Source organism: Lytechinus variegatus, chromosome 8, assembly GCF_018143015.1.
Source record: "Lytechinus variegatus isolate NC3 chromosome 8, Lvar_3.0, whole genome shotgun sequence".
Taxonomy (NCBI): Eukaryota; Metazoa; Echinodermata; class Echinoidea; order Temnopleuroida; family Toxopneustidae; genus Lytechinus; species Lytechinus variegatus.
This window is the reverse complement of record NC_054747.1, coordinates 41,067,850-41,094,076: the sequence shown is the minus strand read 5'-3', so window position 1 is coordinate 41,094,076 and position 26,227 is coordinate 41,067,850. Positions and strand designations below refer to the sequence as shown.

The window sequence follows — 26,227 nt, the reverse complement described above, 5'->3', positions numbered from 1 at the left end:
AATGGATCCAGAGCATCATTGCCAACCTATTAGACTCTAAGACATCTGGCTGTTTTATCAGTTACATGTATAATAGGTTGTTAATCATAGTTATGGGCTATAGACACTGGGATTTACATTCAACCAATTTTCAGCCTCCTGTCTATTGGTGAATTTCCTAAGGAACATTCCACTAAATGGTATAGGGGTGTTTTACTTACCTATTTATAAATACTCCCCATGGATGATAGAAAAAGGGAGATTGAAATCAAACCAGTTTTCGTCCCACCCTTAAATTAACAACAGACTCTAAATATACATTATATTTATGTTTAGGAACATTATGAAATATAGGGGTGTATCTCCTTACCTGTTTATTACATCCCTCTCATGGGCCATGAGGGAAATCAGGTTAAAACCAAACCAGTTTCCAACCCCTCTATACTAGTCAATTCCAAAATCACATTATATTATCTTAGGACTATTCCATTATGAGATAAGGGGTGTTTCGCTTATCTGTTCATATACATGTATAACGCTCTGATGGGCTATGAGGGAAATCAGGTCGAAACCAAACAAGTTTCCAACCCCTCTATACTAGTAGTAGATTAAAAAATTACACTACATTTACTATCTTAGGACCATTCCATTATTAAAATAGGGGTGTTTTGCTTACCTGGTGATTACATCCCTCTGATGAGCCATGAGGGATATTAGGTTACTAATCTTCTGGATCTGAGCAGGGAAGAGGAGGAGCTTCAGCTCGGTCCGATCGACCTGTTCCTCAACAACGACTTTCACCTTTGGCCTCTCCGGAGGAAGGACGACCTTCATGGTGTCCACAGGACGGCTCTTAATTTCACCAGCTGTGAACAAGGATAGTATAAATTAGTATACAAACACCAGGCAGTGGCTTAGTGGTAGAGTGTGTGGCTCAGGGTGAGAAGACATGGGTTCGATCTCTTACTGAGCCATACCAAAGATTTATTAAAAAAATGGTTCAACAGGTCTACCATAAGCCAGGCGCAAATCATATAAGAATAGAGAGGGGTAATAATAACACACTATAGTTATTCAATGCTAGCTCGAAGACCAGCTATTAAATCTAAGGTGACTATCATAAGTAAATATGAGATGATATTAATACTCTAAATATTATCATTATTGATATCATCATCATTATTATCATCACCATAATCATCATATTCATCACAATCATCATCATCATCATCACCATCACCATCACCATCATCATCATCATCATCATCACCACCATCACCTTCACCATCACCATCACCATCATCATCATCATCATCATCATCACCATCATCACCATCATCATCACAATCATCATCATCATCACCATCATCATCATCATCACCATCATCACCATCATCACCATCATCACCATCATCATCATCTTCAATATCATCAACATCACCATTATCATCATCACCATCATCATCATCATCATCATCATCATCATCATCACCATCATCATCATCATCATCATCATCACCATCATCACCATCATCATCATCATCACCATCATCACCATCATCACCATCATCATCATCATCATCATCATCACCATCATCACCATCATCATCATCATCATCATCACCACCATCATCATCATCATCACCATCATCACCATCATCATCATCATCTTCTTCAATATCATCAACATCACCATTATCATCATCACCATCATCATCATCATCATCATCATCACCATCATCATCATAATCATTATCATCATTAATGTCAAGAGAAATACATGTACATTCAAGCAAAGAGTCAACTGGCACTACTCTTTCTCACAGGAGCATCCAGCAAGATAAGGCCCATCATTGTGTAGGCAATATGGAAGGTGAAATGATGCTGTTGCCTTCCCTCATAAATGCTGTTACCTACCCTTTCCAAATATTCCCAACTCTTGTTTTTTATTGCAGAAATGGAAGGCATGTCATAAGTCTTCTTCTGGGCCCTGTCTCAGTAAGGATTGTGGTTAATCCAATCAATCTCAACTATATGGAAATCAATCAATGTCAACAATTCCTACAGGAAATATGCACAATGTCCTTTGTAAACAAAGATGAAGCACCATGAAATGTCAATTGTCAAGTTAATGATGAATACATGACACCTAGAAAACATGCATTTTAAATGTTGACATTGTTGGCTTTCCATAGTTGTGGTTGATCTGATCAATAGCAACTCTCTTTGTAACACATGGCCCTGGTACCATTCTCGAACCTTATTAATATACTTACTGACATCACTGGCCTCTTCATTGATCACAGAGTGCATACTACCCTCTTCTTGGATGGGCGTGGCAGGTTGCGGGATCGCTGGTTCGTTGAGACTCCACTGAGAACCTCGGTATGAGTGAGAGCTCTGCCTGCCAGTCTGTGAGACGACCGTGCTGTTGTTATCCGCAGCCGAGTTATCAATGTTGTTATTTGCTGAAGGAAAGATCAAAGAGGATTTTACAATTAGAAATGGCTTCGAATAAAATTGGATTCATTTGTCCACTGGGGATGAGAAAAAAACCAACTAAACCCCCCCCCCCGCCGTCAAAGTGGAGATAACGCACACATTTTCCTAAATAATGAATCAAATTCCATGGTAGTTTATCATAAAGACAAAAAACACTAGAAATAAAGGATTTCTAAGCACATTGTACAAAAAACATTAATAACAGGCACATTGAACTAGATCTAATCGAACATAAATTTTGATAAAGGGGAAATGGTATAAGCACAGATCTCATATCAAAGTTTGATTTTCACCAACCTTTTTACCTGACTGATTCAAAAGAAAATAAAGTGTGGTGATAAATATCACTGAGGTTCCCAATCCCCTTTCTTTAGGTATTCAAATTCTTACCTTCTTTCCTGAGTTCTTTCCTTAGTCTTGCTTTCTTCTCTTTCTCATCTTCAATTCCTTTCAGCATCACCACGGCTGATTGGATGCTAGTATTCATCTTATTCAAGATATCCTAAAAATAAGACCATGAAATAGATATTAATACTCTGCTATTAAAATGCTAACATTTCTGAATGTTGAATTGCACTTGGTCTACTCTCATTTTGACTAAAGCATTTTTTAATGACCGTCTGGTTTATTGAAACTTATCTGACACTTTTCCAAATTAAAATTCTGTCTCATTTTCAAGTAAGTAGTGTCCACATGTATATCAAACTTGATTTAATCCAAATCAATTGATCTCTGCAATTCTTACTATCAAAGAATACTCTGACTTCAGACATGGTGCGAGTTTTATATTTTATAAATGATCATTTATATCAAATCATCTACACTTCTTCTCACCATACCCCTCTTTCCTTGTTTACATGAATGTACTTGTTTACATGAATCGTGGTGTAGCAGTTCTTATTCTAGCATCAGAGGGTTGTGTATTCGAATACCAATGCGGCCTAGAATCCTTAGAATCCTAGAAATGCGGCAAGGCATCAATCCACGCTTTGCCACTCTCCACCAAGGCGGTAAATAGGTAACTGGTACCATGCTATAGCTTATCAATTTAGTTAGCACTTGTTGGAATACTCCCCAAGGAGTAGAGAAAGTACATGCTGTACTGTGTGCAGAAATGCCAGGACATTTTGACCAAGATAACAACCTAACTGAAACTTGCTTAGGGACATTGTTCCAATGTATTAAGTGCTTTATGAAAATTGATTATTGTTGTTAACCCTAATACCAAGGGTATTTGATTCTTCATCACTCCAGGGGGGGGGAGGGGTCACGATGCCCCCCTCTTAAGATTGTGTGATCGCGACAAAAAAAGTGCGCTTTTGGGTCTGCCATGCACTTCAATAATGTTGCATAATTTTGTAACCACATACCGAGGTGTCAAAAATTTTGTCTCAAAAGTTGCAAGACACTTTTGAGTAGAACGTCAGCAAGCCACCCTGTAAAAAAAAATTGCAGGGCGCATTTATAAAAAAAAATCCTGATTAAGTTACCTTGAGTGAGTCTTTCTCTCCTCCATCGACTGCCTTCAGTCCTCTCTCAACCTGATCACCAAGCTGTATCTGCATCGCTAGATAAACCACCTCCGTCACATGTTCTAACATCCAGGACTTAGTAGGAGGTTCTTTGGTGGCCTCTAAGGGTCCTTCCTGCTGGGATTCTCTGGTACTAGGTCTCTTGGTTCTCTGTCCGGTCCTGCTACCGGCTCGGCTACCAGCACGACTCCCTGGACCTCCTGTGTTGACAAAAAAAAGAGAACAAACTTATAGTCAAGGCAATATTTGTCATACTTTTATTGCTCCATTTACTATAAGTCTAAGAAAATTATGATGAAGAAAACATTTCTTCAAACTTCATTGCTAAATGGTCCCTAATGTTCTCATCTTATTCAGAATCACCTGTCGTTTGGGATGGGGGGAGGCTGTTTCTTACATATTTCAATTATAACAATAAAAAACAGTTTAAAGCTACTAACACCATTCATTTTGATTGGGTGATAACTAACTTGTTATATCAATTGTTAATTACCTATCAAAACAAGAGTTATTATGAACCAAGACCATGAAAAGTTTATTGAATTCCGTAACTGTCATCTCTCCAATAAAATGTATCTTACACTGTAATGTTTCAACATGCACTTTTATAAACCATTATATTACCCTTTTCAACAATGCTAAATTAGCTGAAGATAGTACAATTCATGGTTCCTATGGCTCGTATTCTGAAGTCAGGTTTAACTTAAACTCGAGTTTAAAGTTGTGGTTTAAGTATGGGAAGCCAAAAGTATCAAAAATTTTACTAAGTTGTATGCTTCCTACGTTTACTGTGCTCTTTCCGTGTTCATCGATGGTGAAGGCAATAATATATTTATACTTCCTAGACAATTATGAATGATTTGAGAGCCAAATGAGCTGAAATATGATATCTCTACTGTCAGTGATTTCTGTAACAATTGGCTGTCCATAATTAAACCACAACTTTAAACCTGAGTTTAAGTTAAACCTGCTATCAGAATACGGACAGGCCTATGGGCTTAGATTTTGTGCATCATGCCATTGTTAGTGTAAGGAGAACAATGGTTAGGCATATATTTATGTACATGAATTACAATTAGTTCTGCATTGCAATGTTTGGTTAGATTAACTTGTTTTGTCTGTCTGTTGTAGTTCTTTCTTTTTTTTTTTTTGGGGGGGGGTTTCTATGTTTAGGTTTGAGACAGGTTATGGGACATTTCGAGTTCCATTAAACAATTAATTTCTTAATTCCCAGAGTGTTTGTTCAGGACCTATCAAGTTCTGGTTAGCTATAGGTTGAAGTTTGGACTTAGATTGAGATGAAGTTTCCCTTTTACCTTTACGCTCATCTTTCCCAACTGTGACTTTTCTGGCCCCTGCACTGTGAATCTCCCTCTCCTTTCTTGGACCTGGTCCTAGCCCCTCTATGGGTCCAGGACTCTGGAAGGAGGCCTGCAGGTCCAGGGTCTCATGGGCCAGGGCTGAGGCTAGCTGATTCTGCAGGGATGTCTTGATTATGGGGATGAGGTTGCCGAGCCAGTTTTCAATAGGCCCCTCACAGGATACAACCTAAGAAGATAACAAGATATTAATACAATCCTTATAATAGCATTATAAAACTTGGAGAGGAAGCCTGATGGTCTAGGGTCTGATAGGCAAGGCTGATCGATCTGCAAGGAAATGTTGGTAATGGGGATGTGGTTGCCGAGCTAGTTTTCCTTAGAGCCTTCACAAGAAACCACCTAGGAAGATAGTAAAATATTCCTGCTATGATACTCATCTTCTTCTAAATCTTCTTATCTTCCCATCTAATAGGGTTGAGACTTGGGGCCTGTAACACAAAGCTTAGCAATGATCTTAAAACATTTATCTATAATTGATTGCATTGACTACAATGTACAAAATATCGTGGAAATCAAGCGTAAGATTACTCACTAAGCTTTGTGTTATGGGCCCCTGGAGAAAAGTTGAGGCTATTTTGCACATTTTCATCAATTATGGCATCAATCATGTTAAGATGATATCACAACTTTAAGACTGACTGGGACTGGTCTGACTGTAAATGTATGGAAACATCTACATAAAGTTATGAGTGCAGTGTTTCATCATGCTAATGATTAATCATTAAATCAAACAAAAATGTGTTTTCAGCTAATGAAACATTTTTTTTAAATTTACAATGGTAAGTTGACTTGTAAAGGAGCATGTTTCATACGTTCACAATCTCATCAATGATTACAAAAAACTCTTCTGAGCAATATCAGGCCAAGGTAAGTTTATGTAAAATACTCTTACAATTAATAAAAAAGACAAGGTATAGATAAAGAGATGCATTCAAGCTTAGTTGGACCATTTTCTGAGGAACAAATAGAGGAGAGAATAGTGCTAACCTGTTTGAGGGGTAGTTTCTCTCCAAGCATGCTAATCAAGCCCGTCACCTGGAAGTTAGATTCTGCAGCTTCCGAGGCGTTGTTCTCAAACTCTAACCGACCAAGGTTCTCAAAGAGTTTTGGAAGGTAGAGATTTACCTGGTTGAGATCATAGCCTAGAAGGGAAAGAAACAAAAGAACATCTCGATTTAAACACATTCTGCAGACTGTAAAGTATTCTAAAACTCTAACTGATTACATATCTCAAAGAGCTTATGAAGAGATTAACCTGATTAAGCCTGCAAAGGGAAATTCACAAAGCAAATTTGAAGTAAAAAAAATCTTGAATAACTTAAACATATTCTGCAGATTCCAATGCACCATCCTAAGAATCCATCTAATCACATTTCTTGTTTATACTTTGTTCCCATGAACTGTCATGCTATCTTTTGCCACAATTGGCTTTTTGTAGCTGATTGCAAAATTTTTTAACAGTAAAAAAAATTTCCACAATCATTATGACCACAACAACTGATATTCCCCCAACCAGTTATATCGGGAGGAGAGACCTGCAGGTCACAGTTCAGGCAAACCAGATTGGCTGGCTCCTCCAAAAATGCGTATTTGAATATCTTTGACAGATATATGGCGCTATACAAATGCTGTGCATCATCATCATGATATTCAGGGGAGCGTTTCATCAACATTTCTGTTTGACAAGTTGTGAGGTCTGACAACTTTCCTTGATTTTGATTGGCTGACAAGCACTGTTACTATGGTAACTGTCGAATAAAACCGGGCATGTTGGATAAAACGTCCGACAAGTGCTTTCATGAAACGCTCCCCTGATCTGATTCGATCACTGTGATTATTCTACAATTAAGACCATGGTTTTAATCAAGATGCTACTTTTGACAATGGGAACTAAGTATTGGAAATAAGTATTGGAAATGTGAAGGTTGAAATTCGAAAGGGTAGAAACATTTGCCTTTCTCTTAAGAAGCAAATAACTTCAGCAGAACTCAGGGTTTGGATGGAAAGCCAAATCAAAATGACTTTGTAATTATAGATTGTTCAATTGCTTACAATATAATAATAATAACAATATTCAAATTTATACAGCATTTCATATGTTGGTTTCCAAGCACTTTACATTGTAATTATTACTAGCCAGGTGGGTGTTTCATAAAGTTGTTAGCAAGTTAAGAGCGACTTTAAGAACGACCGGTGTCCTTTCTTGTGGTAAATGGTATACTCATTGGTGATAAGCGCATAAGAAAGTATCACCAGTCGTTCTTAAAGTCGCTCTTAACTTGCGAACAGCTTTATGAAACGGCCCCCCCCCCTCGATCATAGGATCAATCACATAAAGTGCATCATCTCCACTCCCTGGGGAGTATCCTACTATCCTGGCCATAAAACTGTTTATTGGTGCACACATGCCAATCTAATCACATTGGCATGTACATGCTACTGGGTAACCATTTAATACCTGGGTGGAGAGCGACAAATGTGATTAAGAGCCTTGTCAAAGGACATTAGCTCCGGGTGGGGTTCCTACACTCGACCATTGGTTTAAAAGTCAAATGACCAAAACAGTACACAATGACGCCTCCACAAATATATAAATTTGGTGTTATTGTTAGTATCATCGCTGTTAACTGTGACCTTTTATAATAATAATAATAATATAGGGTACTTATATTGCGCACATATCCACCTTGTTAGGTGCTCAAGGCACTCCTATATTACCCGGCTAAGCTAGGTGTTCATAGCGCACACAGCTTTTAAGGAATTACTTCCTACCAGCACCCATTTACCTCACCCGGGTTGAGTGCAGCACATTGTGGATCAGTTTCTTGCTGAAGGAAATTACGCCATGGCTGGGATTCGAAGCCACGACCCTCTTGTTTCAAAGTCCGAAGACTAATCCACTGGGCCACAACGCTCCACAAGGAAAGGACAGTGGAAGTTTTGACCAAACAATTAAAAACCTTGAGGACTCACCATTGCATACAACATGAAGCACATCCTCCATTGAAAGGAAGTAGAACCTTGGGAACCTCTGCCTTCGTCTCTCAAGATGTTGAAGCAAGGAACGTCTGCAGATCTCAAGGTTACTGTTCATCTTCTCAAGCAAACCAAGGATTGCTGATAGGACAGAAGTATAAAAATTGATCTAAATGGAATTTGTACTTCCTCAAAAATGTTTGATTGAATTGAATGCATTGATACCCAAAACATTTAAGTAACTTCATCCACATACATGTACATGTAACTATTCCAATAATTTTTCACTTGCCATGACCTTTCAAGTGTAGACATTAAATCATTACACATGATTAGATCAATTTTTTGTTTGTTTTTGTTTTACAATAAAACAATCATTTATTTTCAAAAGGTATGCAATATATCCATGATTGAGATTTCAAAAAACAGTAAGTTTGTAATAGAAAAGGATATTTCAGTACACATCAAAAGTAAGATTTGTTACATGATAACAACACAATCCTATGCCCTTGATTAAGCGTTCTTACATTTGATTTATCCAAACACCCTAATTACAGATCAAAATTTGCTTTCAAAACCCAAAATAAATAAAATGACCAACCTTTTCTCTGGCAGCACTGAAGAACATTTGGATTCTTCTCAGACGCCCTCATGAGAAGTCTAAAATCTCTGTTTGCTGACGTAAAGAGACTTGCTTCATGAGATAGAGATGCTCTGACATCAGCTCCACTAAACACCTGCAAGTGTAACATAAAGAGATGTAATTAATATGTCTGTTTGATTTCATCTTTTACATCGTTCGCTATAAACATAAGGTTATGCTTTACTGAAAAATGGATCGCATTATCAATGTTAAAAGGCCTTGGGGCCATTCTATAAAGCTGTTTGTAAGGTAAGAGTGACATTAAGAACGACTGGTGATCCTTTCTTGTGGTCTGTGATATTTCCCATTAAATGTTCATTGGTGATTATTTAGCACATAAAGGATCACCAATCGTTCTTAAAGTTGCTTTTAACTTATGAACAGCTTTATGAAACACTCACCCAGTTGTTAAATAAAATTAAATGACTGTTTGGCAGCCCTGTTTATAAAAGACAGCCTCTACCTCTTCAAAGTCAAGCCAATTCTCTTGGACCTCAAGCCACATAGCACGAACAGTCAAAATGGTCTGCAACAGTCTTTTGCCACATCATTGACACCATGAAAGAGACAGGGTTGGAAAGCATTCTCTAACCTCTTCCCCCATTTCTCCTGGTACTCAACCAACACACAGGTCTGCCTAAAGAGTCTATAACCTTAGGAACCTTGTCTAAAGTCAAAGCTGTCTCTTTCATGCAGGAATCCCACAATCCTCACACTTGATCATAGACAAAACAATAAATAATGCAGGAAAGCAGCTTCAAAAAACACATTGTACCTTTATAGCAAAATTCCTGTTAAAAGACATGGCAAAGAATATTGACAAGGTTACAAAGTGGATACATCACTAACAACAGGAAACAAAGAAAGACTTAAAAAGTCATCTACTCACCTCTTCTAGTTCGACCCATTTCTCTTGGACCTCAAGCCACACTGTCAAGACTGCTTCAATGGTCTGTAGCCTCTTTTGCCACTTGGTGACTTCATCCAGGAAAGACCCTGCAGCACTGCTACTCTGCATACCCTGGAGGGCGACCTGATGGGATTCAAGCTCAGTGAAGATAGGATCTGTGTCCTTCAACAGGAATAAGTTCCCAGAATCCTGAAATTTGAAAATCATAATTAATACAATGAATAAATATGAATCACAAAATGATATACATGTAGTAAAAGATAAATATTCATGATTCATCATCTGTTGAATCATCCATATTTCATATTTTCTACTTATCCTCTGTTCTTTCCTATCTTCATTTTCTGTTTGTTCACTTATGCTACATTCAGATTTGTGTAGAAGGGTGTACCGCTTACAAGCCATCGTGTCTAATAGGGTATATGTTTTGGAAGAAATGTTTAAAATTGAATTTGACTGGTAACATATCACTATAAGAATTGCAATACTCTCTGATAAGGACTTAGTCAAAACTCAGTGCCACATCTTTCCCGCAGGAATCCTACAAACAACTATTCATTACAAATCACCAGTGTCACCAATGACAAAACGATTAGGACTACAGGAAAGCTTCAATGAAAAGATGTATAACATCCTTAGAGTGGAAATTCATGCTAAATGACTTTTGACAAGTTGCCTGACTGGGTATATATATCTTACATCTCCTAAGTTGAGCAGAGATGCCGGCAGTGAGGAGACGCTCGCCCTCTTCTGTCGGCCAGCTCCGAGGGTGAGGGCAGACATTCTACTCATGGTTCGACGTCGAGATCGTGTCTCGGTGATGGCGGTTCCAAGGTCACTCTGACTCTGAGACATCTCACTCTTGGTGTCAGAATGTTGCTGTAGAAGGAGATAATATATGAGATGAAAAAGTTTACCATGTACCAATGTAAATATATCTTTAACATTTACCTTTACTACAATGATGAAAGAAATGAGGCAGAAAATTCCCAATCTATATTGCCTCATAAAAGTCAAGGAGGTGGGAAAGGCAAAAGCTTGAAAGGAATACAGATGTCTTTGAAGTAAAATGACAAACATGATATTCATGATAGTGATGATGGTGGTGGTTCTGATGATGACGATGCTGATGATAATGATGGTGATGATGACAATGATGGTGATGATGGTGTCATGACATTACAAACTGATACTCTGACAATCATGACTTCACATGCCATGTCAATCAAAAGACAGTCAATAATCACCATTACACAAAACATCTTGCCTAACATATCACATTTCAGACAACAGGCAAGATCATGGTCTATTTCCTTTCACTTACATCTTTATCATTCTTCTCACTGGTGCCTACTACGATATGACGGACATGGGGTCGAAGGTCAAATAGTTTGCTGAGCCAGATCTCTTCATATGTCTTCAGCGCACTCTCAATGGTCACATCCTTGACGGCTCGTTGTACAATGGCTCTTACTTCATCCACATGGTCTGGAAGAAAATGGAGAAAGCGAAATTGATTTGCTATGTATATTTCTGCTTTAATCGATTCAATTTACAGTAATTGTAGAATCTGAATTACTTGATCTTTAATATACATTGTTGTTGTTAACAGGACTACATGTATGCTGAAAAACAGTTAATCCTGTATCAAGATATTTCAATAAAAGATAAAAAATATATATATTTCTCAGACAAAATAAAATTCAATGAATAAGATAGACCAAAATGGTCTTTAGTAGCAGCAATCAGTGATTCAACTGATTTACCTTTCACAACTGTATTGTCAAGATATTGTTTGAGAGTACTTCATTATCAAAATTATGATGATGGGGAGGGGGGGGGGGGTGGCTCATGCATATTATTGGCACTGGTTAAACTGACAGCTCTGACAGTTTCAGAACTTGATCATTCTAAGCTCAAAAACACTCTTAATGGTGCCTTGAACTCAATACGAAAATCTGTGACTTACTCTGAAGACCAAGTTGAAGAAGCTGACCAAAGGTCATATTGATGAGGCTCTCGTTGTCGATGACAAGGGCGCCCCCAGTGACCCGTACAAGCTGCTTCCAATGCCTGGTTCTCATGGCTGGGTTACTAAGATCTTCAATCAATGGAAGGCAGGCCTGTTAATGGAAAGGGAATTCACTTTATTAATCTTGCATATGTCTAAGACCACTTCTTCTTTCCTGGCCAAAAGACGCTTTACTGTTTGTCAGTCCAAAGCCTAGACTTAACTGACAGTACATTTTGTCCTACCGCAAAGATTTTTTCTTGACCCAACCAGAAACCTTACAGTAACCAATATTCTTACTCAATACTCAATCAAGGTTGCTATACCTACAACTACATCATCTTGAAATGAACTGAAACAATAATCACACAGCCAACTATTTAGAATGGATTTCAAACAAAATCAAACCTCTAAAATGAGTGATGGTTTGTCATTAAACACAAAACTACAACCAGAAGGAAACAAAACTAGATGCCCAAGCCTGAAAATAATTCCCAACAATGTCTTGGTTTCATAAAGCTGTTCATTAAGTTATGTACAACTTAAGGCACGGCTGGAACATATTCTTAGGTGCCAAGTCAGTTCTATTGGAATGGATCATTTAGCAAAAGAAAGGATCACCAGTAGTGTGTAAAGCTATTTGTAACTTACAAACAGCTTTATGAAACACCAACCAGACAATGACTTGGTGGTCAATTAATCATTGACATATGTAGCACATATTGCCCAAGTTTCACATGTATTGCATTGTATTTATTTTCCGTTCATTAAAAATCATGCAAGATGAAAACAAAATTACATCAGGTATAATTACAAAATAAAATACAAAACGGATACATATGAATGGCCGAATTGCACATTCAGAGTGGTAATCATTTCAACTCTGTTCTGCCAAGGGGTCCAGAAGATAATAACAGGTGAAGCAGATCAACAATTTGAAAAGAAACTTTAACGCTTCTCACCTGGATGACAAGAATAGAATCCTGAAGCCCTCTAGTGACATCCCAGCAAATTCATGTAAGACCCACAGCATCCCCCCCCCCTAAACAAGCTCAAAGCCTTCTTACCTGGATGACAAGAATAGATTCCTGAAGCCCTCTAGTGACGTCCCAGCAAATTCATGTAAGACCCACAGCATCCCCCCATATACATGTACAAACTCAAAGCCTTCTTACCTGGATGACAAGAATAGAATCCTGAAGCCCTCTAGTGACATCCCAGCAAATTCATGTAAGACCCACAGCATCCCCCCCCCCCTAAACAAGCTCAGAGCCTTCTTACCTGGATGACAAGAATAGATTCCTGAAGCCCTCTAGTGACGTCCCAGTGTTGAGTCTCATCAGGCAGGGTCTTAACGGTCGTCAGTTGATCATTGGTAGCTTCTCTGAGATACTTGGTATTCATACTCTGCCATCTCTCTTGCTTCCATTCCTGCTGCTGTTCCTGTAAGGTTCTCACTGTGTCCCATACCTCATGGAGATTGTGAAGCTCATGACGACACCTAAAAAGATGATAGTTACACAGCAAAGAACTTTCATGTTAAAGGTTGCTATTATACAAAGACCATTGAGTCTCTTAAAGTTCATAAAATTCAGAGGAAACTCTCTGAGTTTTTTCCCTTGATTAAGTATTATCAACTGACAAACCTTCGCCGATGTCTGTTCAGTCTTTTACATAAAATAGGTTGCCTTATAAAAAGAATGAATTATACTATGAATTGTATTAACACATCAACTATAGAATTATGTAATTCCCATAGACTTTTGTACAGAAATCCCCCAGTTTCTAGTAGTCAGCAGGATAACAACTTACTCTGGCAAGATGGTGAAGTTGACAACTGCTGTCTCCAGCAGATCTTGAAGTTCAATCAGGTCCTGTCATGACAAAATAAAAATTAATGTGTGGTTCATGTAAAAATATGAAGCAAAAACACAAAAATACAAAATCCATTGATCATTCATATTGTAATGAGCAAAGTTTGACAGAATGATCACAAAGGTCTGAATTCACAAAGGTGGTTTTGAAACCTAGTTTCAAAGAATGGATGTGCAGACTTCCTCCTCTATTACAATTAATCCAGCATGTATATTGAGAAAGCATCTAATAGGAAATGGGCAATTTTGCCACAGGGAGCTAAATTGACACTTATGAGGTTGCAGAAGTAATGAGTCCACTATTTATGAACAGTGTTAAAAACAAACAGTACAATTATTAAAGCTGTAGCCTTATTAAAAAGCATTAATTTTACTGTGCATTCATTCTCGGACTGTTTCTCAATTATACGTGCTGAATTAAGCATAATCAAAATGAAAATATCTGTATAACACCATGGTTTGAAATCACAGATTAAAAGTCACCCTCTTGTTAAAATGGTCCAGTCACTGAGTAAAAATAGCCGCGCTCTAATAAATTGACCAAAACTAAACACTTGGAAGAAAAAAAATCATTCCCACTCACAGTAGAATGGGTAATGTACATGTAAGATCATGCAATAAAATAGATGCAGACATTGAGCAAAAACAAAAGCAATGCAATTATGTTTGTTAAAATAAAATCTTTCCATATATCAGTTACTATTTTCATCTTCAATAATCACTTACACATTGCAACTCATTTGACTGTCAAGCAACAGATTACATATTTAATTTCTCTTTGTTTAGTGCAAAATGTGTGAAACTTTATATAAAAATATAGCTAAGCAAACAAAATTGACAAGGTGCAAAATGAATAATATCAAGCAATGAATAAAGCTGGTAACATATTTGTGAACACTTGAGGCTGACAAGGCATATACAGTAAAATAATAAACAATGAATCACAAATAATGATATCTCATATATATGCATAACGTGCAAACCCATCTGCCATTACAGCGCGTCCCAAAAAAAATGTCCCTCTGTCATAGGACTGGATTAATTCTAAAATGTGGAAGGATTCTCAAATAAATGTTCATGAGTAGAAAGCTCATTTCATGATCTAACTTCTATGAAAATTTCATTGGTCGCGCTTCAGCGGTTTTGAATACACACTCTGTTACGTAACAGTGGTGCATTTTAGCCCATTCCAAGTTTGCAGTATTGATGCATTTCTTCATTTGTCTATGGCATGTTAACCCCCATTCTTACATCCAGGATCTTAGCAGGGATATTTCCCTAATCATATCCAGGCTCATTAAATCATAAACTTGAGCATGTTCAGAAGGACAAGAAACATAAAAATTAAGTTTGTTTGATGATTGATAAGGGGAATCAGTGCACCAATTTTAAAGAAAATGTGAATGATGGATGGGTAAAATAAGCTGAAAAAAGGGGGAATCCACAAGTTAATCACCCTTTGCGCAAAGGATTTTTACCATAGAAAATTTTGACCTTTTTCTTTTAAAAGTTACATTGAATTATTAAACTTGACCTCAGTTGCTTATTAACAAAAAAATAAATTAAAACAAAGATGCAGTATTGTTGGAATTATGCATGAAACAGACATGACCTGTTGTCTCAATCATTGTGCATCTCCCGTTTATCAAACATGAAATGTACTGTCAAATACTGTTTTCGCCCTTCTGAACATGCTCCAGGTTGTGATTTGACGAGCTTGGTTAGATCATGGAGATTTCCCTGGTTAGATCAGGGAATTCCTTGGTCAGAACAAGGAGATAGAGTTAATATCTCCTTGGTCAGAATGGTCAAAGGGGGTTGATATGCAAGAAAATGCAGAACACAGAGCAGTGCTGCATGCATGCAAACTTGGAATGGGCTGAAAAGCACCACTGTTACATAATAGGCTGTGTATTCAAAACCACTTAAGCGAGACCAATTAAATTTTTAAAGAAGTTAGAACAAGAGATGGGCTTCCTATATCCATACATTTCATTGAGAATAATTTTTATTTTTGGAAGTTATTTAGCCGCATATCAGAGGGACATTTTTTTGGGGACGCGCTGTATTCTCTACTAAACATTCAGGTGCTAGATTTACCTATACCGTTGATAAAATAGTTGCAGCTGTCCATTGTCATGATAATAGGAAAATTACAAAAAATCAGTTATGTTACCTAATATAAATCAGAGACACAATAAACTATTACTACACACTGACTTATCATTTTCTCACTATTTTATGGCTATCAATATTTCTCATTCTTACTGTCCAAAGGGCAATGCCTTACATTATGTGCATTATCCGGTGTGTTGAATCAGTTGGTAGAGCATCAATCTCACAACTGGGAGGTTGGGGGGTTCAAACCATAGCCATGTCAGACGAAAAGATGGGAGTTGCTGCTACCCTGTTTGGCATCAACAATTAGAGGGATAGAGCCTCGTCGATCTGGCGCTGCACAGCGGCTGCCCGGGCCCATGATCAATTGGGCAAAGCAAATTTTCGGAGAATTTCATTTCAATTCTATTTCGAACAATAAACTATGGATTTTCATTTTTCAAATGACCCCCCGACATGAAAGACCGCCTGAAGTGATTTATCTCTGGTTTAAGTTCTTTATGGGTAGATTCCAGTAATATACACGTGTATGCTTTAATGCTGACATTTGTTGAAGGGAAACTAAGCTTGCAGCCTTCTTATACAGGTGGTCCTTCTATTCAGGTGGAGAGTAAAGCAGGTTTGACAGTATATAATAATAATAATCTGCTTTTATATAGCGCTTAATACATCAGAACAACATGTCTAAGCGCTTTACAGATATATTATTACCCCGGTCATCGGATTCATTAGTCATTCCCGCACACAATGTGTGCACATCCTCCACTCCCTGAGGAGTACTCCAGTCAGTTGCCGGTGAGGCGCACACAGCACTGGACAAGCTCCAATGACTTTCACATCCTAATGGGTACAAATTTAACACCCGAGTCAAGACCATGTCAAAGGACACCAGACCATGGTGGGATTCGAACCCACGACCCTCTGTTTACAAGGCGAAAGTCAGAACCACTACATCACGGCTCCTTCATATGTATACACATTTTCTACAATGGGAATCAAGAGAATAGAATTCATAAAACTTGTGGTGATATGTCAGGCAGACCTTACCTGTGCTTCGTTGTCCAGTTCCTCAAGTTTTCTCTGAAACTTGTCAATCTCTGAGAAGGCATCGTCCAGGAAACAATCCCAGGTATATACCTCAGAATCAGAGAGGGAGCTGTTCAATGCTTCCACTCGTTCACCAAACTCAGCAAGATCCTAGAGCGAGGTAATGAGATCAGGAAAATGAGAAAGTCAGTTCACACTTATGAAGAGACACAGTACAATCAGAAAGATGAATATATTTTTAAAATGAAAAATTCTCGAGACAACTAAAATCAGAGATGGCATTTTCACCACCTTAATGCACTCGTTGAACTAAGTAAGGTCCTTGGGTAGAGAAATGAGAATAAAAAGAAGTAAAATCTGTAACATCAGTTTGCCTTTCAGTTGCAAAGAAACACTACTTCACCAGAAAGAGACATTGATATAATTAAAATGACTTTGAATTGATGAACTTTCTAAAACACAATTGTGCAGATATTGACTTCTGAATTAGAAAGGTGGAGTTTAATGCTTCCACCCCTGTAATATCCTTGAAATGAAAGATCAAAGTTTCTATTATGCCTAATATTGACGGGGGATACTTTCCACTCTAATAGACCAGTTCATAGTTACTTCATGGACAAGTTTGGTCAAATGACCTTTCTTTTCTTTCATTATGATAGACAAATTTCAAAGCAAGATATTACATAAGCTTGCCTTACATAGCAAGCTGAAGAAATTGAATAGACCAGGTGAATAGAATAGCACATCAATGAACACTCTATGAAGGTGTTTGTTGCATTTCTATATTGAATGCATATTATAAGAGGATGTTATACAATGTACTTAGCAAACTGTGTAATATACCAGTCATTCATGGACGCATTGTGCTTTTTGTGGATGTAAATGAAAAACACAACTCAAAAAAGAATATATGAATAATCAAGACATCAAAGTTGGTGCTTATCTCATTGAATTTTAAACCACCACATCACTTTAGTACCAATGACCTTCCTCTGATCATGCACAGAGTGGAACTAGAAACTGGCTTATTATAGCCTACAGGGGGGGGGGGGGGGGGATTCTCAAGCCTACCTTTGTAATACTGGCTGATTCTTCCTGTATTCTTGGTCCTAGTCTCTGCTTGGCCAGAGAGACCTTGGTCTTGAGATTGTTCCATCGGCCTGGCGCTGCGTCGTAGAGGGACTTGGTCCTCTCTGGCAGGGCTTGACCATACTTCTTGAGGAGTAGCACTGTCCTGTTCATAGCGGTGAACTGACCATCCATCTCTTGTTGTTTGGCAGAAACCTTTCATCAAACAACAAACAATGAAATGTTAATTTGTTGTCATATATCCTGAATATTCATACATTTTTTACTTTACACATTTATATCTAGGTGCATGTTCCTACTTTGACTAACCACCTCAAAATACTCCTGAGTTTTTCATAAAACTGTTTGTAAGTTAAGACTGACTTTACGAACGACTGGCGATCATTTCTTTAGCGCTAAATCAACACCAATGAAAATTTGGTGTACATCATTCACCATAAGAAATGTTGATATATACAATTGATAACATTGATCATTACATGCAATCAAACATGCAAATCCTCCAATTTATTATCAATTACTGAGTTTTGTGTTAATATTCGCAAGAGGGTGGATTCACAAAGCTTTTCATTTGATTGTAAAGCTGATATTTGTTTGACATTGATTATTACGTGCAATCAATCACACAAATTTACGTTACAATCAATTGCTAATCTTTCTGTTACAGGCATTAGACAATCTTTCTTACCTCATTGAATATTCTCATCATCTTCATGAAGGATGCTGTATCTCTTTCTTCACCACTGATACTCTCAATCTCAGGCTCAATGCGCTTCAAAAAGAAGTCTAGATCCATAAGCAGAGCTGTTACCTGCATTGTTAATGATAATGATGATAATAATAATGATAAATAATGATGATGATGATAATGATGATAATAATAATCTTATATTATCTTGCACAGCGTCCCTTTTTTTTGCAAAAGCATATCTTTCAGTCCTTTTTTCCTTCTAAGCGATAGCTCAGTCAGTAGAGCTGGGGATTCGTATTCTGGTGACCCGGGTTCGATTCCCACTTGGTGCGCTAGTGCCCTTTGGTAAGGCATTAATCCTCATTACCAGGTCCTTCGGAGAGGACCTTAAGACATCAGTCCTCTGGTTGCTTGCTTACAAGCATTCATGCTTTCTTAGCAATCAGGTAAAAAAATCCCCCACTAATAATCTGTTCTGTAATTTACCTTGAGTTCAAATGGAAGCTAAACCATGAGCAACACCAATAAAGACAGCACACACCCATCATTCAATTTAGTTCAATTCTATTCAATTTATAAAATGGCTCAATTATAATAATCTTGTGTAATTTTCTAGCTGAAAATAGAAGTCCTATAGTAAAATAGAAATTACTGGATTAATCATCGAAATTAGTGAATTGCATTTCTCATTAGTTGACACTGATGACGTAGGATGCCTAGTTATATGAATAATTACCTGATCAGAAAGATACTTGGTGAAGGTCCACATCCACCTACTGGCGTAGGTCGTCAGGACTTGCTTGATCGGTTCCAGGTCACAGCGGATCCACCCGACATCACGTTGGTCTACCACCGCTATGATCTCATCTCGAGCAGTCTACGATAAAACAGAGGTCACATATAAGGGATACATACCATGCAGGAGAGTATATTTATGAAATGTACACTCTACATGAGTTGGAAACATACCTGTACAAATACATGATTATTCATTGATTAATTTGTATTATCATAAAGATATTTACTTGCATATGAAATGCATATAAATGGACAGACATAGACTTGCAGTATTGTACTATTACACAATGATACTGTATTATAGCATATGCATGTTGCAATAACTCATTGAAATAACACAACCCAAATCTGATAGGATTGTATATTATATGTTGGATGAATGACATTTGCTTTTATGCTGATTATCTATTTATTCACACCACGTGTTTGTTGATGTGCATGTACAGTACAATACATGCAGCCCATAAGATAATTATGCATTGGAAATTGAGGTTTGAAAGTAAATCAATTACTTGGATGAATAATATGCTTATTGTTTATTTTCCTTGATCTACCATCTCACCCTTATCTACAATGTACTATAGGTTGTCGAAAAATTATTCTTAAATCCCCAGTGACACAAGATTTGTTCCTGCAACAATTGCAGTGGGTTTTATTTTGTCTAAGAAGTAGGGTTGGAGTCAGGGCTAAAATAGGGTTTTACATCTATGTCATATTTAGGGTTAGTCTTAGGGGCGGTATATTGTTAATACCACAGTTAAAGGTGGTACTTTGATTAGCATGAAGAATTAAACGTGGAGCAATCATTACCGAAGCTTACATCATGGAACCAATTCCCTATCTCAAACTAAAAGTATTCATTCTCCAAAGCATATGGTGTTTCTAGAGCTCAATAGTCAACATCATCCCAATAAAAAGCATATTGGGTTCTCAGAGCTCATTAGTCGAGAAGTAATTCTCTCAACCTGAAATCACCATTTCTTCTATATCTAACCCACTGTCTACTGAAACCAGTTCATCACAGTACAAAGTATATGGGATTCTCAGAACTTGGTATTCAATGGGTTAATCTCTCACCTTGTAGATATCAATCTCACTATCAAAGAGATCTAGAGATGGAACATCAACCTCTTCATCTTCATCTTTCGGTGTTAAGAAAGCTTTCTCAGCCGTTCCCATGGCTCCTGTATGACTGATACTGTAGTTGGATGCAGAACTGGCCCTGTATTTATAAAACATTATTCAAAGTTCATGAAAATTAAATAAAAGTGCAGTAGCATATCCATCATCAACTATGACAAAGAAAAACATATGGAGGAACGTACAAGCATAATTGGGTCACAATTGCCGCCTGACAAATGGACCCATTGGACAAGACTTCAGAGTGTTTTTATCACCATTTATGTCTGAGAAGTCGTCGGATCTGACTTTTCTTGATTTTGATTGGCTGAGAAGCACTGGTACTATGGTGACTGTCAGATAGACTAGGATTTATTGGACAAAATGTCCTTTCATGAAACCCTCCCCCAGTGATACAGGTACACCTCATACTTGCTCTTTCAACAATTAAATATCTTTGGGCCTTTATCATGATGTCATTCCTGCCGACTAATCCTGAGAGAGGTCAACAACAGTGTCCCTAACACCATGTATTAGTCACCATGTTCTATTCTATTCTAAGTGGAGTGTTGTGGCCCAGTGGATTAGCCTTCTGACTTTGAAACAGAGGGTCATGGGTTCAAATCCCAGCCATGGCGTAATTTCCTTCGGCGAGAAATTTATCCACATTGTGCTGCACTTAACCCAGGTGAGGTAAATGGGCACCTGGACCAGGTATTGATTCCTTGAAATTCCTTAAAATTTATTCCTTGAATTATCCAGGATAATAATATCCAATTAAGCACATAGAAACGCATTTGGCAGTGATATGTGCTATATAAGCATGTTGGTTATATCATTATTAAGTGATTACAAACATTAAATTCTGGTCATCTAGAGATCTCACTGCTAATTCAAATTATCAATCCTCCTTGACTTTTATCAAATATTAAAATGGCAGCACTTGGTACTTTTTCCTCCCAAGTTTATCATTAACAATAAGTTTTGTTTACTAGAGAGTAAAATTACAAGAGGAACTGATCAGAGCAGTATCTTCAACAGAAATATACAAATTTATAGATTGGAGGATTGTAGTATAGAAAATATCAAATTGTAACTGAATTCCATCTTACCTTCCGCTGTGAGCAGACTTGACTGAACGTTCAGATGCAGCCGACCTAAGACGTGCAGACGGACTGATTTTCTCAGGGTTACGGAGCGGATTAGGGGTCAGGCGACCGTGAAGAAACTCATCAAACGTCTCGTTGATGTCATGCATCCATAGGAATGTGTAACTCTTAAACAGCTCCAAGAGTTTCTATTAGGAAATAAAAACATTTAAAAGCATCAAAAGCAGCTATATTATCTATCAAAGTCATTATTCATTTCCTAAATTGTACACAGTGTTTATCATGCAACTGATACACCTGCAAAAAATTTCTAAAAAGTCAACCCGCATTTGTAGATTATAAATGAGTATGCAAAGGGTATAAAATTAATCAATGATTGTCAAATATTAACATCTTTTTTTTATAATTAAAGCATAATGTGAAACAAGAAGGAACATAACATTACAATTCAATAAAATTTTGAAAAAGCAAAGCAGTTTATTCAACAAATATATGTATTCATTGATTCAAATGATACAAATGGGGCAATTCCATAAAGTATGTCCAACCCCCTTCATGTAGGATGTTCTTGAAATAATTTCCCTGTTTTCTAGTTAATCAATAATTTTTTGATTAAATTTTCAATATTAACAACTATAATTATAGCATAATGTGAAACAAAAAGGAACATAACATTCCAATTCGATCAAACTTTGAAAAAGCAAAGCAGTTTATTCAACAAATATACGTATTCATTGATTCAAATTATACAAATGAGGCAATCCCATAAAGTATGTCCAACCCCCTTCATGTAGGATGTTCTTGAAATAATGTCCCTGTTTTCTAGTTAATCAATCATTTTTGCAATTCTTGTAAATACACACAACTTATCATGGCCGAAGCAGTTCATAGAGTGAAATCAGAGTTTAAAAGGGGAAATCTTACAAAAAAACATTCATTATCACATTTCATTTTACATTTCATTATACTAACGAATACACAGTCAGAATGAATGACTTTTTCCATAGTATTGTCTTACCTTGCATTCTTCACTATTTTCACTCACTAAGCTGATGATCTTCTCACAAAGTTCAATGACCTCATCATCAACACTGATATAATCCTTGTATCCACCCTGTGGAACCATAAAATATTCAAATATAACTTTTGTGACCAATATGAATTCATAGTATACAATGCTCTCCAATGCAATATCAGTAAAATGAATTGAATGTATTTGAAGCATATAATAACCTTGCCATATTTCACATTTCCCCAGAAAACAAATACCATACACAAACACCAGTATCTGATATTATCTGTATCCCATTTACAATCTTACAACCTGATGATTTACAAACTTGTCAGTAATTAGTCTGTAAATTTTCTAATCTTACAATAATAAATATATTTTCAAATTTCTCAAATTAATAGCATTTTAAAGACACACCAATTTTGTTCCCAGTGTTACCATACACGTTTCACAATATTTTGACAAGAGACTAACAAATATTTTTTGTAATCTTCTTTCTTCAGCTTTGGAATTATAAAACATTACTTCCAATTTTAAGTATACAAGGAGTAATATATAAAGCGCTAAGAATTTTACTTATTCGTCATTATTGAATAGGGATATACTTAGAAGATAATGATCTCACCTCTGCTAGTGGACTAAGCATCTTGACCAGTGCCCCTCGAGACCTGAACTGTTCTAGCCAACGGTTGACATTCTCCAGGACACTGGTCACTGATGTACTCTGGTCAAGGGGAGGGGTAAAGGTCACTGTGTTCTCTACTAACTCCATACGGATGGTCAAGATAGGAATGTTGGGTTCCTCAGTCTGCAATAAAGAAAACAATAGAAAATTATCATCATTATTATTAGAATTACACTTATGGGGCATTGCAAGAAACTTGCGGTCAATTGCAAGTCTATTTTTGTTCCTGATATCAAGCATATGCCTCGCAATTAATTGCAAATTTTTGATTGATTGCAATCTGCTTCATAGAACAAGGAGTGTAATTTGATTCGCTAAAGATAAAAGTGATTGATCGACTGTAAAATTGCAACAAAATATTTGCGATTGATTGCAAATATTTCTTGCAACACCCCCTTACTCTTATTTCTATCATTTGTAACAATTATAATTTCTATTTATACTTATCATTATTCATTTTTGCTATTACTATTCATTTAGCCATGAAAAATTGACAATCCAACAAGAGTAGAATGTATACAAAGTATACAACAATCTCAATAATCAAACACACACAATTTTTCTAAAAGACATGCACATCTAGTATGGAGTGTTAAATTATTGTTTTTTATCAGACAACAAAGTTACATGTAAGTCATACACAAAAGAAAATACAAAGCTAAGCACATCCTTATAATACATGTAAAACATACGCACAATTAAGAAATGGAACCAGAAAATTGGCATAAAGTAATAAGGACTGAATTCATCGCATGTTATAATTGTTTTTAGAGAGAGGTCTTAAACTCATTTAAATGATGATCAAACTTACCTCTGATACGTTAGCAAGGACCAGTGTATTGAGCATGGATCTAAGACTCTTTAGACAGGTCTGCTTTAGACCATCAAGGACCAGGGCATCGATGTGGTCTACATACTCCTCCCAGGCTGGTGAAGCTCGACTGATCTGGACGACCTCAAATGAGTTCTGTAGCATGGCATGGATCCGTAGACCAGATGGTTTGATTAGTCTCTCAATCTCCTCATTTAGGGTTCTAGAAGTGATGGAGTTTCAAGATAAAATGCATAGTAAAATACAAGTAAGTAAACTGTAAGTACCTATTTTTACTACTACTAAAGTAAAGAATTTACACTGTACAATGGATATTACATTTCCAAAATTAAATTTGTTTTGAACAAAATTTTGGCAAATGCCAGTGACATTCTAATCAATTCAATTCAAGTTAATTACTGATCTCTGGAACACAAATGTTAACAATGTATCATATAGTTTTTTGCTGCAGGTTATAATGTCCAACAGGGCCACTTTAAAACAATAACAAATCATCATCATATGAAATTTCCAACTGATTGCACATCTTTGTGTAAGAGACTAGACTTATGTTTATTTCAGCGTTTTTTCTGATTGAAGCAACTGTTTGTATTGTAATCTCTTTATATTCACAAATGGGTTTCTTTTCTTAGGGGGTGACTACACAAATCCTGTTCAGAGCAGGTTACAAGATCTGGCTTCGGGGTTAAAAGAGTCAAGAAAAAAGGTACCAAAACGTATTAAAATCATGCTATAGAGAATATCGTGAACTATGTCATCAGTTTCAAACAGTCTTGTATTAACACCATGTATGCACAACTTTCACTCTCTGGGGAGTACTCAAATCAATAATAATAATAATATGCAACATTATTGTACTTGCTTAATACAAATGTTTCTAAGCGCTGGATAATATTATCCCGGCTTTAGCACGGCTACCCTGATCGGGCGCAACGAGCATTCAAGGAAATCCTTCCAACCGGGTCCCCATTTACTACACCTTAGTCGAGACTGGCAAATGTAGATTAAACACCTTGCCAAAGGACGTTAGTGCTGCGGTGGGATTTGAACCCCCGGACCTTGTGGTTCAAATTCCGAAGACTTATCCACTGAGCCACAACACCTCTACAAATCAAAACATGATAGAGAGATTGTCATCTCCCATGTCATCAGTTTCAATCAATCTTGCATGTACATGATGTATGCACAATCTCCACTCCCTGGGGAGTAATCAAATCAATACAGTACAGCATCACCCTCACCTTTGCCAATCCAGCAACCTATCCATAGAATAGCTGACCATTGCAGCCCTGCATTCAAAGACGTCCAGTGCCCCGCTTGACCACTTCTGGGTGATCTCTACCATCTCCTGGCAGTTTGACTGGACGATGGCCAGTGTCCGGTGGAGGTCAGCTCCAACAAGTGATGAGGCAAGTTCAATAAAGTCAGCACTCTCTGTTGTCTTCCAAGTGTAGTGGCTAAGGCCTTGCTCCAGCAGCTGGAAAGGTTGAAAGTAAAGCAGATAATATTGAGTTTTCTATATACAACCAACTTTGCCCAAGTCAAACTCACTTAAGTCAAAAGCCTTTTCAGTCATCTTCTTTTCATGTTATAATAATGATAATATTGTACTTATATAGCGCATAATATTGGTAATGGTCTACTTGGTAATGCTCTATTGCTTTAAACCATTCTTAAGACAAATATTTTTAAGTCTAAGCTATCTCTTCAAAACGAAAGGTTTGACTTAAGCCATGTTGACTGCACTTTAGATATTGTTCATGGATTTAGAGGTACCAAATTCCATGACCAAAATGCCTGTTGTAGAAAGAGTTGCAATCTACATTATGCATCTTGATATTATCATTCAAATGCATGTAATTGGGATTTGTGATATACTTTTGAAATTAAGTTCAAATGCAATCCTTTCTGCAACAGT

The 26,227-nt window shown here is 37.0% G+C and overlaps 1 protein-coding gene across 1 annotated transcript in view; it reads right to left on the bottom strand.

Annotated features, from left to right (window-relative positions):
* Positions 1 to 26,227, bottom strand: part of LOC121420510 (dynein beta chain, flagellar outer arm-like) — a 95,141-nt gene that overhangs the window by 47,266 nt on the left and 21,648 nt on the right. The window contains exons 14-37 of the mRNA XM_041615176.1: positions 25,551 to 25,786; positions 24,289 to 24,511; positions 23,418 to 23,600; positions 22,799 to 22,894; positions 21,784 to 21,968; positions 20,630 to 20,774; positions 19,491 to 19,631; positions 18,752 to 18,874; positions 18,046 to 18,258; positions 16,975 to 17,124; positions 13,748 to 13,809; positions 13,217 to 13,436; positions 11,894 to 12,047; positions 11,249 to 11,412; positions 10,624 to 10,803; positions 9,904 to 10,113; positions 8,973 to 9,108; positions 8,369 to 8,512; positions 6,383 to 6,537; positions 5,330 to 5,561; positions 3,972 to 4,213; positions 2,872 to 2,983; positions 2,256 to 2,447; positions 656 to 845 (exon numbers count right to left, since the gene is read on the bottom strand). Coding sequence (XP_041471110.1) covers positions 656 to 845; positions 2,256 to 2,447; positions 2,872 to 2,983; positions 3,972 to 4,213; positions 5,330 to 5,561; positions 6,383 to 6,537; positions 8,369 to 8,512; positions 8,973 to 9,108; positions 9,904 to 10,113; positions 10,624 to 10,803; positions 11,249 to 11,412; positions 11,894 to 12,047; positions 13,217 to 13,436; positions 13,748 to 13,809; positions 16,975 to 17,124; positions 18,046 to 18,258; positions 18,752 to 18,874; positions 19,491 to 19,631; positions 20,630 to 20,774; positions 21,784 to 21,968; positions 22,799 to 22,894; positions 23,418 to 23,600; positions 24,289 to 24,511; positions 25,551 to 25,786 — 4,088 coding nt within the window. The remainder of the gene's footprint in view (positions 1 to 655; positions 846 to 2,255; positions 2,448 to 2,871; positions 2,984 to 3,971; positions 4,214 to 5,329; positions 5,562 to 6,382; positions 6,538 to 8,368; positions 8,513 to 8,972; positions 9,109 to 9,903; positions 10,114 to 10,623; positions 10,804 to 11,248; positions 11,413 to 11,893; positions 12,048 to 13,216; positions 13,437 to 13,747; positions 13,810 to 16,974; positions 17,125 to 18,045; positions 18,259 to 18,751; positions 18,875 to 19,490; positions 19,632 to 20,629; positions 20,775 to 21,783; positions 21,969 to 22,798; positions 22,895 to 23,417; positions 23,601 to 24,288; positions 24,512 to 25,550; positions 25,787 to 26,227) is intronic.